General features: G+C 38.4%; 1 protein-coding gene across 1 annotated transcript; it reads left to right on the top strand.

Annotated features, from left to right (window-relative positions):
- The first annotated feature begins 9,286 nt into the window (after positions 1–9,286).
- LOC115676043 (probable metal-nicotianamine transporter YSL7) lies at positions 9,287–14,142 on the top strand. The gene is made up of 6 exons (XM_030598899.2): positions 9,287–9,920; positions 11,751–11,914; positions 12,004–12,101; positions 12,178–12,312; positions 12,443–12,629; positions 12,733–14,142. Exons 1-6 carry the CDS (start codon positions 9,512–9,514, stop codon positions 13,834–13,836), a joined length of 2,097 nt encoding a protein of 698 aa, XP_030454759.1. The 5' UTR covers positions 9,287–9,511; the 3' UTR covers positions 13,837–14,142.
- The last annotated feature ends 287 nt before the right edge of the window (positions 14,143–14,429 follow it).

Below are 14,429 nucleotides of genomic sequence, written 5' to 3'. Positions count from 1 at the left end.
GACATGAGTATGTGAGACAATTGATTACAGATGGTACCATAACAATTGTCTACGTGAGGTCAAGTAATAATTTAGCTGATCCTTTTACAAAGGCTTTACCAAGACAGATGGTAACTACAACCTCGAAAGAAATGGGGCTGAAACCCTTTAATTAAAATCACCAGTAATGGTAACCCAACCTTTTTCTAGAATATCACTAGTTACAAGGTTTAATGGGTAAGAACAAGTTACTGAATGTGATTGTTTGATACTAATGCTAGCCATGATATGAGAAGTTAGTATCGTCTGTTACGTTTTAGAGGATGAATTGAATTCTTAATGAAGTATAGTACAAACTTGTAATGTGTTAATAGTAACAGAAACACATGGTAGATACTTCACCTATATGAGCTTAGAAGTGGTGCCGCTTCTTACGAAAGTTTGGGTTGCTTTCTAGAGAGTTCATGAAACAGGATCAAGCACAAGGCCATAATAGTGCGGAGTAATATAGAACTTCTCGCTGAAACAAGAGGTTAGTATATGTGCGGTATGTCCGATTCTATTATTTAAAAGTACAAGTTTAAAGCCGAGCTACTTGTCCCTTTGATAGAGTTTTGAGATACTTGCACTAAGTAAAGGTTTAACTCGAAAGAGACCTTTATGCATGTATATTAATCTCACCGAAATCTTGGCTGTATGGTTAATTTTTTTTTTATAAGTTTTATTCATGAAATCTTTGTTTTACAAACAAAGTGGGGGATTGTTGGATGTTTGTTTGTAAAACAAACAAAATAATGCTCTTTCCTTTGTCCCACATAGGAAAGTTTTGAGAAAGTGGGCCGCTTTATAACTGTGAATATCTTCTTACTCCTTAGAGTGAAGTCAATGGGGTGTGTGCTAGTCCACACAATACCCGCGTGCGGGTGCGCGAATAATTGCGCGATTATTAGGCGCACTTGGCACTTGGCACACTTGCGCGGCCGCGGTTTAATTAGCACTAATCCCTTTATATTTTTATTTTATTTCGTAAGGTTATCTTATTAATTTTTATTAGTTGAAAGGTTGTTTTTTGTTTATTAAGTAATTTTCGAAATTATGAAAATTCGGAATTATATATATATATATATATTTAATTCCAAATTTTACATGTGTCTTTCCAAGACAACTTTTGGAGATTATACTTGTTCAGTTTTCAATCTTTTCCTAAGGGTTGCATCTATTCAGTTTGCAACTTTTTCCGAAGGAATATCTTTGTTAGCTTTGCAACCTTTCGTGAAGAGTTGCCAATGTTCTTTAAGACCGATTTCTATATATGTCAGTTTTTGGCAAGAAAGAAAACATAGATCAATTTCTTCAAGTTTTCTTTCGAAAACTACAGCCATCATTTCTTTTGTTTCCTAGAGAGACCTTAAAGAAATACTAGAATTGCTATCTAGTATTCTCATTTTGAGACTTTGTTGTATCCTGGAGGATTTTTGCCGGTGACCATTAGCAACAATTGTGGGGAAATAAATCCTTAAGGAAAGTGATATCACGCCTCAAAGTCCGACTTGATTGTTCTTTTGATTCGAAGCAATTTTATTTTACAACATTATATATAGGACTTTTTGACCGATGCTCTCGGGATATTTGTTGATTACGTTTAATAAATAAATAATTTTCTTTTTTAATGTACCGATTGTGCATAGTACGGATAGACGGTGCTTTAGAAATGATAAACAATGCATATATACAATCGTATACAATAATTTTATAAATGATGCGATGAAGAGATCAATAACATTATTGAAGCGTGCTGAAGCATCGATCTTTAGTAAAATCATTGTTAGCCTCGTTGTTTTCGAATATCGTTAGTCCACCCTAGCAAAATTAGGGGCAACGTATTTGGCACTTCGAGAGCTTGGCAATAATTTATTGAGAAAAAATCGAACTCGATATATGTTATATGGTATATTGAAGATGTTATAATATCACTCTACATTGTCTTCTTATGTCGAGGCATGACACTGTTTGATGTGGAATCGACATTTTATTCACTCATTGTTAATGCAATATATATAGTTGATTTGTAGCCTTGTCAAATAAGTTAAGGAAGATACGAAATGACATGAATAACGATCCAAATTCTTGGACGACGGTCCACTCATTAGTCTATTGAAGAAATTCTTTCAAGGCCAGCTATCTTGGCTGGTTCACTTCACACTTGATTTCTTAGGTGTGAAAATGCCATCATCGATTTTTGACTGTGTAATGACATTCCAAAGTCCATAAATAAAATAATTATTTATAATCAATTTTACAAACAACAAAAGATGCCCAATAATGTCTTGAAACCCTTCGTAGAGAATGCTTCACGTCATTGATTATTCTTATTGCAAAACCCTTGATCAAATATGTAGCTTCCTCAGCCTTGCTGATGTTGCCATCTTTGGACTCATTTGCTTGTGATTGTGAATACTCACTGGAGATTAGAAGAGAAGAAAACCATTTAAACAATCTCTCGAAACAGTTTCTTCTGCTTGGAAGCTTTGCCAATGAAGAAAGCGAAATAAATATATTAAACTGTGACAAAAAAAAAGCGAAATAAATTGTGCAGGAGATTCTCGAGATTCCTTGGCACCTCAATAGCTGTAATTGCACTGCAAGATCACATCTCGCTTTATCTCATAGCTGTAATTGGTGTTCATGAGCTGTCCATGACCACTTTGCTTATATGCATGAGAGCTGCGAAAAGTGAACAGTTCCATATATGACATCCCAAATCCATATACGCAATGCCAAATTTGCATAGAAGAGAACTGCCAATTTAACAAATCCATTCTTGCTATGCACATGAAGAGTATCAGTTAGATTTGCATTGGTATGTACTGGAAAGTTTCTTTCTCGTTGTATATAACCTTTGCCTTAGATACCTCTTGATGAATTGGTAATTTAAGATACAGCAAAAATAATAAGTAAAGAAAGGACATAATGTTTAATTTGGCACAAAAAGAGAAACTACCTTTTCGGGTTTAATTGCATTCCTTTCTGGGATCTGCATTATTTGGGGGTGTGCAGAAAAGTGGGCATAAGAATCTGAATTTTCTAACGAGAGAGATATTTAACGTTTTTACGATTTTCATCTTATGTTTTTTGGGGCATAGCTAAGCTGATTGTTCAGTTACAAGACGGACCATCGGGGGAAGCACTGCACAAGGAGACCATTCACGGTATGCATGGCAAGAGAGTTCTACAGTCCACCAAAGTTTAAGAGCCATTCATTGCTTCTCTTTTTCTTTCCTAATGAAAGAGAACCGAGCCAATACATCCGGGAAGCAGGCGTAGATCCAATGTTCATGTGGATCATTTCATTTGGTTGCCCGAAATATTCGTTGCGCATTCATTAACCAGAAAATCTACAGTGGGCATACCCTGAAAGGGAAACAGCACAAATGAAAAAAAAAAAAAGTGAATGCATTTAAAAGGGGAAAAACCTCACAAGGGTGAATATCAGAATCCAAGGGACAACTTCGCCTGCGTTGGAGGTTGATTGACAACTTCGTATGTGTCAATCTCTCTCTATCTGTCTGGATCCTCCCTTTGTTGGACAAATACACGAATTAAAGTGCACAATTCATGTGATGTTCTGTTCATTTTGTCACGCATTCGAGCAATCAATGCCCTGGCCATGTCACAAATGAGGTCTTTTTCAGAATGTTATGGAGCAATTTTTTCTTGTTCTTTTTGGAACTTAATTCAAAATTTGATGGAGTAACAACCCATGTCGGTCCGGTCACTCAACCCAAACAAAGATCTTTATCGAGATTCGTGGTATTAACCAAATAAAAGATTGGTTTGGAACTTTAGTTGGTTCAGGATAAATGTGTTATGGGGTACTAGGTTGAGATTTTTAATGGTACCGACCCAATAAAATATTAGTAACTCGATAAAAATTTGGTAAATGAGAGTCGATGATTCAAAATTAACTTGTATTTTAGTTTGGCAAATAGTTTGGTAATTCATATAAGAGTTAGCAAAATTCGAGAACAATGGTAAGTTACACAAATGAAGGCTGGTAAAGTTAGTACAAAATTTGCTACTCTGCAAACTATAAAAAAGAAGTCTGTAATTACATGTAAGTTTTGATAAATCATCAACAAGTTATCTAGAAAAAAAAATTAGTCACCAGTCGTTTTTCTTACCGACGGGATTTCGATGCTTATTGGCACTTGAAGGTTGGTAAGTGCATTTGGATGACAGACGCTTGAGCAGGTAGCTTTGCTGATGGCCACAGCAGTTGTCACTAGAGGAGATTGTAGCATGGGTGAATCGACAACCCGATTACGAGTTATTCCTGTCCAAAAGATGCTAGTTAACTGCCCGGGTGTTGTCTTCGTCATTGACAGACGTGAAATCAGGAAATTTAGTTAGGAGCTCACCTAAATAAAAGAAAATAACGCGAAGGATACAATTTACACTTCTTTTTGCAACTTTCTTAGTAATTATTGTTACTTTTATCACTTTCTCTGACTGTATAGGTTTCGCCATTTTTGTACATAGCGTCGATGTACATTTTTTTGCCCTTCGGTAAGAAATGCATGTCTTTTTTCAGACTTAAGGAATGTAAAGTAGCACAATCCTGATGTCAAATCAAAGTCAATTTTGAAAATACATCGTGCTTTAAGATCTATCTCTAAAACTTGCCTTGTGAAAGTTAAAGGCACGGAGTTGATTTGCTTTGATTTACTTCTTTTGGTGAAAATAAATGTGAAATTGTCATTAAACTTCCACCTAAATTATAATATGTAGGTTATAACTATCTAGGCTCAAGACTCGATACGGCAGGCCGGACTTTTCTATGTAAGACTTCAGCCCGGACCCATTTATGTTCCCTTCGGAACTCACACATGACACACCTAGGCAGATCTCGTTGGCCGATCCACCATGATCACCTCTAATAATCGACACCCTAACAGCCGTTAATATTCGATTTTCTATATACAAAAAGCAAAATTAAGCATGATTTTTCGTGTCGCTTTCCTTAATTTATTTGATACTCTCAAGTTAAACCCAATTCTGTCATTGCGCCCAAAAATGGGCGATTTGAATGCGAGTATAATGCAGCCACGGTGAAGATATCGACTGTATCATCTGTCGACATTGTCTCTATCAATTGTCATAGGAAAAAGGACTTCTAGGACTGGCTAATTTGAACGATCCTCATAGAAAAATTTCTTCTTGGTCCCTGTCATAAAGGAAAGGGAAAGAAAAAAACAGAAGAAGAGAAATTATAAAAAAATAATATCAAATTTTTTTTAAAACGCCGGCCTCAGCACCGGTCATGCCACGTAGGACCATCGGTATCCACGTTAGTGATTTACAAAATGAATTAGCCGGATGGACTAAATTGGTATCAACATAAAAATATTTAGGACTAAATTGATCAAATTAAAAGATTTATGGTCAAAATAGTACTAATGCAATAAATTTATGATATTTTTGGCACTTTTCCCTCAATCAGGCTCCCTAGAACGGGGGAAAGATGTTGCACAACCCGTAATGCACTCTCCAAGTAGGCAAATATTCCCCACTGCTTTCAAATTTCCATTTTATGGTTCTCTTGGTCGATAAAGAAGTAGACAAGCAGAACCAATTCCAAAAGGCTCTGAAAGGTCTAGTCCACCTGCGATTATCCATATCTCCTCCGAAACACCTTTCTCAGCCATAATCAAAAAGAAGGCAGCACATGTTCACCAACGAGTTTGGAGAATCTTGATGAGTCAAATTCCCACTACGGAACTTTCTCTCTGGCCGTGATGAAGATGTCTTCTCAAATAAACTTGTCAAAGGTTAGGTATGGTGGAGAGTTGGAATAGTATCTTCCTAGTCCTTGAAAAGACACAGTGAACATGCTTTTGTGTTTAGCATAAGCATATCGTGGCCGAATTGTAACCGTGCTGAGAAGTGTGGCTCTTTATCATCTAAATATTGTCGTAAGCCGATGTCTCGATGGTACTACGGCTTATGACAAAAGTTACGGCATCCGTTTTCATGATTGACATGGTTATCGGTTACTTAATATTATGATTTGTGCCCACTTAAGCCGACTGCTTACAAATGGACTTAGTGACTTCGTTCACCTTAGTCCTCAAACAAATATTCGACTGCACCATACTTATTTTAGGTGTTATATCTTTAGATCACCAATATAACGATAATTTGTTGTTCACCCTAAAGCAAGCACGAATATCTTATTGGAAAATAATCCATTCTTCATCTTCTTTTCTAAAAAAAAATTATTTTTATTCGTCGCGCGTATGCGTGTGTGTACTCTTTGGCCAGTAGTACGGATGGTATAACCCTCCAATCGTATCAACATATCTAAAATACGTAAGAGATTCAAATTTTTATAATAAAAGAGAAATCATTAAGTAACATTCCTCTTACCCAAACAAGCCATTGAATCTTCAGATTCACTTTATTAGAAAGTTGAAAAAATAAAATTTAATAATTCCTCGTGCCCTTTCTAGTGATGGGTAGCTCTTAAAATAATTTGGGAAAATGCATGATGAAAGTAAATTAGTCATTGCATGTTCAAGTCAACTGGGCTTCCCTCTTCCACACTTGCACATGAATAGAAAAAAAGAGGCTAAACATAATGAATGTAAGTCAACTATACTATTAGTATCGTTTTTCTGACCATAGGGTCCGCTAATTCCGGGTAAATTAGAATCGGGTCAATGGGGGGTTATGAAGAGTGACGGAATTTGACGTTTCAATTTTGCAATCAGATAGCGGCGTCATCGGATAAATTCGTATCCATAATTTTCAACAAAAAAGATGAAAAAACTATTGAGTGCATCTATAGTGCCCCACCCTTCACCACCATTCCATGAATATCATAAATCGATTATTGTTATGGGAAAGTCAATATATTCGCCATGAAAATTCTACGATTTGTGACATTGCGCAATGTCCACGACGAAATTGATCTTTCAATGATGTATATATGCCCTATGCCCGATACCCGTCCACATTGGACGACAATGAAAATAATGGGATTTGGAATGGGGACGCAAGGAGTCCTAAGCATGACAGGCAAGATGGACCCTTCGGGCCTTGTCCTTTTGCCGATTTGATTTTATGAATTTTGCAAGGCATTTACGTCCCTATCATGATCTCATGCTGATTTGATATCAGGACAATGTGAGATCATCTTGTCTTCCCCCTCGAATTGATATCTTAACCACGTTCATGTGATCCAATTTTCACATTGTTTTGAAATCCTGGCCCAAAATATCATCATAAAGTGGAAGAAATAATTTATATGATAAGACTTTTTCGACCGACGCTCTCTGGATATCTATTCATCATGTTTAACTAATAAATATTTTTCTTCTTTAATGTACCAATTTTGCATAGTACGAACATACGGTGCTTTATAAATGATAAACAATATACATGAATAATCATATATAGCGATTTTATAAATGATACAGAGGAGAGATCAACAACATATTGAAACTGTGTCGAAGCGTAGATCTTTGGTAAGAGCGTTGTTAGTCTCGTTATTTTTTAATATCGTTAATTCGGCCTAGCAAAATTAGGGGCAGCATATTTGGCATGTCGAGAACAGAACAATAATTTATTGAGAAAAACTCAAACTCGATATATGTTATATGATATCTTGGAGATGTTATGATATCGTTGTTATCTCCTAATAGAGTGCTTTATATTGTCTTCTTATGTCAAGGCATGACACTGTTTAATAATTGATTTGTAGCCTTGTCAAATAAGTTAAGGAAGATACGAAATGACAAGAATAACCGTCCGAATTCGATGGTGGTCCACTCGTTAGTCTATTTTAAAAATTCTTTCGTGGCCAACTATCTTGGCTGTTCCACTTCACACTTGATATCTTAGGTGTGAAAATGGCATCATCGACTTTTATATCTGTGTAATGACATTCCTCAGTCCATAAATAAAATATTTACTCATAGTCAATTTTACAAACGACAAAAGATGCCTAATAATGTCATGAGTGTAGAAAACTAAAAGCAGGAATTCATGTCATTGATTATGCTTATTGCAACCCTTTATTAAATATGTAGCTTCCTCAGCCATGCTGATGTTGCCATCTTTGGACTCATTTGCTTGTGATTGTGAATACTCATTGGAAAATAGAAGAGAAGAAAACAATTCAAATGATCTCTCGAATCAATTTCTTCTGCTTGGAAGCTTTGCCAATAAAAAATTTAATGAAGAAAGCGAAATAAATATATTAAACTGTGATAAAAAAAGAAAGGTGAATACAAATTGTGCAGGAGATTCTCGAGATTCCTTGGCATCTCTATAGCTGTAATTGCACTGCAAAATCACATCTAGCTTTTTCTCTCAGCAGTCAACTTGGTGTTCATGAGCTGTCCATGACCACTTTGACTATATGCACGAGAGCTGCAAAGAGTGAACAGTTGCATATATGACATCCCAAACCCATAAACGCAATGCCAAATTTGCATAGGAAAAACTGCCAGTTTAGCAAATCCATCTTTTCACTGCACAGGAAGAATATCAGTTTGAGTTGCACTGGTATGTATAAGAACTGATATTCTGCTTAATCAGAGTGGAAAGTTTCTTTCTTGTTGTATAATCTTCGCCTTCGGTACCTCTTAATGAATTGGTAATTCAAGATACAGCAAAAATAATTAGAAAAGAAAGGACATAGTGGTTAATTTGGCACAAAAAGAGAAACTACCTTTTCTGGTGTAATTGCATTCCTTTCTGGGATCTGCATTATTTGGGGGTGTGCAGAAAACTGGGCATAAGAATCTGAATTTTCTAAAGAGAGAGATATTTAACGTCATTACGACTTTCTTCTTATGTTTTTTGGGGCATAGCTAAGCTGATTGTTCAGTTACAAGATGGACCATCAGGGGAAGCACTGCACATGGAGACCATTCACAGTATGCATGGCAAGAGAGTTCTACAGTCCACCAAAGTTTAAGTTTCTGTGGATCTTTTCATACCCGGAATGCTTGTTGCGCATTCATTGACCAGAAGATATACAGTGTGCATACCCTGAAATCGAAACAGCCAAGCAAAAGAAGAAAAGAGAAGTGTGAACGCATTTAACAGGGGAAAAACCTCACAAGGGTGAATGTATCACGGGGCAAGATCAGAATCCAATAGACAACTTGATATGAGTTGGAGGTTGATTGTGACTCCCGGCCCACAAACAGCCAGTGTCAATCTCTCTCTCTCTCTCTATTTGTCTGGATCCTCCCTTTGTTTCCATTCATGCTTCATCACGCCTTTCGTATTCGCAATCTGATTACCAAAAAGACCTCCATATAGCTGATTCCTTCCCTATTACTTCCTCACTTGGAAGTGTTCAACAAGAAAAAGAGAATTAAAATATATAGCCCGGTTGTTACACTGTATAGCCACCCACAAGAAAAAGATTCACACCCACAAAAATATATACCCCTCCTAGAAAGATTCACAACCCAAGATCCCCTCCTCTGTCAGAAAAGAGAGAAATTCTGGTGGAAAAATGGGTAGAGACGACAGGGTAGAGAGTGGGTATGGCTCAGATGGCGAGCCCAAGAACAAGGAGCATGACAAGAAGGACAAGGAGGAAGAGGAAGAAGAGATGAAGATGTCGGTGGAGAGGGTGTTCGAGAGCAAGGTGGTCCCGCCATGGAGTCAACAACTGACGGTGAGGGCCTTCGTGGTGAGCTTCGTGCTCAGCGTCTTGTTCAGCTTCATCGTGATGAAGCTGAACCTGACAACCGGGATCATCCCGTCCCTGAACGTGTCCGCTGGGCTCCTGGGCTTCTTCTTCGTCAAGACTTGGACCAAAGTGCTGGAGAAGTCCGGGATGTTGCAGGTCCCCTTCACGAGGCAAGAGAACACCGTGATCCAGACCTGTGTTGTTGCCTCCTCTGGGATCACCTTTAGCGGTAACGACCACTTCAAGCCCATTTTACTCTTGAAAAAAATGATTTTGCTCTGTCTTTTTTTTATTTGTGTGACTTGTATCACGTTGTCTCGTTTGATTAGAGAGTGGAAGATTGGTTTTGTGGTATGATTTGTGGCCTGGGAATCTGCTGTTCTTGGAGAGTCTGCTGAGGGAAAATCTCAGCTACTCTGTGATCTGTGCGTTAATGTGGTAGATTTGTTTGTTGCTGTTTTCCCTTTAATTCCACAATAGAAAAAAAAATTGGTTTTTAATATAGAAAAAAATTGGTTTTCATTGAGAAATACAAATTGAGCCAAGAAAAAAAAGGGAAAACAGTTCTTTTGACAAAAAAAAAAGGTTAATACCACGAATAATCCCAAACCGGTATGATAATTTTACCCCAAACTGGTACACCCGTGATAATTTTACTTCAGATTAATTTTTTGATAACGAAAAACCCTAAACTGGTACAACAATGACAATTTTACCCAAACTATAATTTTTTGACCACCAAAAACCCCAAACTGGTACATTTGTAACAATTTTACCCCAAGCTAATTTTTTTACCATGAAAAATCCCAAACTGGTACACATGTGATAAATTTACCTTCCATTAATTTCCGTCAAATTTTACCGTTAAGTTTGTTAATGTGGATGACACATAGTGACGTGGTATAGTGACATGACAAGTCCACGTGGAAATCTATAGGCTAAATACCACGAAAAACCCAAAATCGATTTGCTAATGGATGGTAAATTTGTCACAAGATTACCAATTTAGGATTTTTTATGGTAAAAAAAATTAGTTTGGGTTAAATCTGTCACATGTGTACTAATTTGTAGTTTTTTGTGGTGAAAAAATTAGTTTGAGGTAAAATTGTCATTAGTACCAGTTTGAGGTTTTTCGAGGTAAAAAAATTAGTTTTGGGGTTTTTCATGGTCAAAAAATTAGTTTGGGGTAAATTTATCACGGATGTACCAGTTTAGGATTTTTCGTGGTATTAACCAAAAAAAAATAGCAAATTGAGTCTATCATTTTCATTTTTAAAATTTTTTTTTCTTTTTTTTTGGGCAGTTATTGGAAACAAAACTAGCCTGCTCTTAATTCTTTTGTCTGCTTAATCGTGGGTTTTTAGACCATTTTTGTTCTTTCTCAAACAATATTTTTTAGTAGATGTTGATTGCGGACGCATGTGTTGTATTATTCTTGAAAAATGTCTTATGCTTTTTGGCATCGGTCTTGTTTTATTTTGGTTGGGCCAAATCAGTATGGTTATATCGAATGAAGAAGGAGTTTTTACGACTTCTGAAAATATTATTTTGAATCAGTTAGTCTGTGATCTATGGAGATTAATCTGTCTGGCAGATATCACTGTGAAGTTTCAATTTTTACCAAATTCATGTCTCATGAATACTGAGATTGGACTATTGCCGGCTTCACCAGGATAAATTCCAAGTTGAAATTGGACTGAATCTTATTCAGCCGAAATTGTACCCTTGACATTATACTATACCATAGGAGAGTGCTTTGCGAGAGTTTGCAGAGTGGACCTGATCCTAGTTTCTTTCCAAGGTTCCTTTCATCAGCCGGTTTGTTTAATTTGTTTATCGTTTCGAGCCTACATGAATTGCTTCTATTCTTGTCAAAAGACCACGGCTTTGCTCATCTGCCGGACCAAATTCACGTTTATGCGAAAGCGTCTCTTACAATATGACAGTGTTGGACGCTGCTCATATGTTGCTCTTACATTCATTGATATATACTTGATTGTAATAACTACATGAACATTCTACGTCATCGTCTCTCTCTTTTCCAATCTCAATTGAGCAGGTGGTTTTGGAAGCTATTTGTTTGGAATGAGCGATCGCATTGCCAAACAGTTGGGGAGCGGCCCCGGTGAGAATGACTACAAGGAACTGTCATTGGCATGGATGATTGGCTTCCTCTTCATTGTTAGTTTTCTGGGGCTCATGGCAGTGGTGCCTCTCAGGAAGGTAATTACATTTGACGGTCCTAAGAGCAGAACATGGATATCATTTCTTCTTTAGTTACAGGTTTGCATAATCATATTTTCTCCTCGCAGATCATGATCATCGATTTTAAATTGACATATCCAAGTGGCACTGCGACTGCTCATCTTATCAACAGTTTCCACACGCCGGAAGGAGCCAAGCTAGCTAAGTTAGTAGCGTGTATTAGATTTGTTGTAATTTGATCCTGCCTGTTCTTATGGGCATGCTTTCTCGTGATCGTGCAGGAAACAAGTGAGAGCGCTGGGGAAATTCTTCTCATTCAGTTTCTTGTGGGGATTCTTCCAGTGGTTCTACACTGCTGCAGATGGCTGTGGGTTTGCAAACTTTCCAACGTTGGGACTGAGAGCTTTTGAGAACAGGTGATCATGAGACGCGGTTTCAATTTATCTGAAGATTAAATTTCTGTCCTCATTCTATTTAGAATGTATTTCAGCTAGGCCTAATGTAAACAGAGGAATTGTTTAGGTGATTCTTTGGGCATATATGCAGGTTCTACTTTGACTTTTCTGCAACGTACGTTGGTGTCGGGATGATCTGCCCCTACATCATTAACATATCGCTGCTTCTTGGTGGGATACTGTCTTGGGGCTTGATGTGGCCTCTTATTGAGAAAAGAGAGGGCGACTGGTATCCTAAACCAGATCCGGGCGACATGCACGGCATTCAAGGTTACAAGGTAATGTTAATCGTTCCTGAAGAATGGCTTGGCTCAACTCGGCTCAACTCTTTATCTTTATTGCTATGCTCCTCTTCGTTGACACGCGATATTTTATGAATAGGTATTCATATCCATTGCCATGATCCTTGGTGACGGCCTCTACAATTTCTGTAAAGTGTTGAGCCGGACCCTTGTCGGTTTGTTTAATCAAGTCAAAGGAAAAAACAGTCTTCCGAGGGTCGCGAGCAGCTCTCCCCCTGAGTCGCCTCAGCTCTCCTTTGATGATCAACGCCGAACAAGCCTCTTCCTCAAGGACCAAATCCCCACTAGTTTCGCCATCGGAGGCTACATTGTGATCGCAATAATATCGATCATATCTCTCCCTCACATATTCCATCAGCTCAAGTGGTACCACATACTGGTCATGTACCTCGCGGCCCCCACCTTGGCCTTTTGCAATGCATATGGATGCGGGCTCACAGACTGGTCCCTCGCGTCGACCTATGGGAAGCTCGCCATCTTCGTGATTGGGTCGTGGGCCGGCGCGTCCCACGGCGGGGTCCTTGCCGGCCTCGCCGCTTGCGGGGTCATGATGAACATCGTCTCCACAGCCTCCGATCTGACTCAGGACTTCAAGACTGGTTATCTGACGCTGGCTTCCCCTCGGTCCATGTTTGTGAGCCAGGTGATTGGGACAGCCATGGGCTGTGTCATATCTCCCTGTGTCTTCTGGCTGTTCTACAAGGCATTCAAGGACCTAGGTCTTAAGACTAGCGCGTACCCCGCCCCTTATGCCAGCATCTACCGGAGCATGGCTATATTGGGAGTGGAGGGATTTTCGTCATTGCCCAAACACTGCCTCAGTCTCTGCTATGGACTATTCGCGGCTGCAATAGTCATAAATGCTATCAGGGACTTTGTCCCCAAGAAGTACTCCAGGTTCATCCCGGTCCCGATGGCCATGGCAATTCCGTTTTACTTGGGATCGTACTTTGCTATCGACATGTGCGTTGGTAGCCTGATTCTGTACTTGTGGGAGAGGATCGACAAGGCCAAGGCCGATGCATTTGGACCAGCGGTTGCCTCGGGACTGATTTGTGGGGACGGCATATGGACTCTGCCGAGCTCCGTACTCGCCCTCTCGGGTGTGAAGCCGCCGATTTGCATGAAGTTCTTATCCAGGGCGGCAAACAACAGAGTTGACAACTTCCTGCAGGGCTCATGAATCAAGTGCAAAAGATGGGTTTATGGGAATTTTAGCACACAATGTTTATATGAATGTTCCGCTTCACTTTATTTTCTCAATGTAGCTGGATGGAATTTTAGAATCAAGAAAGTCAGGTTCTGGATTGAAAAGAATAAAGCGTAGTCATCAATAGGGTTCGTAGCATAAGTTAATGTTGGTCTTTGCTGATATTGTTGTTTGGAGATATTCAAGCCTAGTTAGTGAGAAACAATCAGGGCTCTTGCTATCTTTCCCTTACATGGTAAACAGTGGAAAAGGACTATGAAATCATCATCTTTCTTTCTATTTTTCATGTGAAAATGTGGGATGGAAAAGTACACGAATTTAGTGAACAATTCATGTGATGTACTGTTCATTTTGTTGTGCATACGAGCAATCAATGCCCTTGCCAAGTCGCAAATTAGGTCTGTTTCAGAATGTTATGGAGCAATCTTTTTCTTTTTCTTTTTGGAACTTGAATTGAAAATTTGATGGATTATCTACCCGTTGTTTCTACTTATTCATATCTTTACCCAATCTAGTTCTAATATAAGACACGTAAAGTGAATGCGGTGAATCTTTGTTATGTGAAA

Source organism: Syzygium oleosum, unplaced genomic scaffold (assembly GCF_021117445.2).
Source record: "Syzygium oleosum isolate NSW1041296 unplaced genomic scaffold, Sole_v2.1 Sole_v2.01, whole genome shotgun sequence".
Taxonomy (NCBI): domain Eukaryota; kingdom Viridiplantae; phylum Streptophyta; class Magnoliopsida; order Myrtales; family Myrtaceae; genus Syzygium; species Syzygium oleosum.
Note: the sequence above shows the minus strand (reverse complement) of the source record. Positions and strands in the feature narration are given on the sequence as shown.

Excerpts from the sequence above, each read along its gene's own strand:
- LOC115676043 (XM_030598899.2), top strand. The coding sequence starts at position 9,512 with ATGGGTAGAGACGACAGGGTAGAGAGTGGGTATGGCTCAGATGGCGAG. Across the intron at positions 9,921-11,750 it reads CTCTGGGATCACCTTTAGCG|GTGGTTTTGGAAGCTATTTG; the intron begins GTAACGACCACT and ends TCAATTGAGCAG. Across the intron at positions 12,313-12,442 it reads CTGAGAGCTTTTGAGAACAG|GTTCTACTTTGACTTTTCTG; the intron begins GTGATCATGAGA and ends GCATATATGCAG.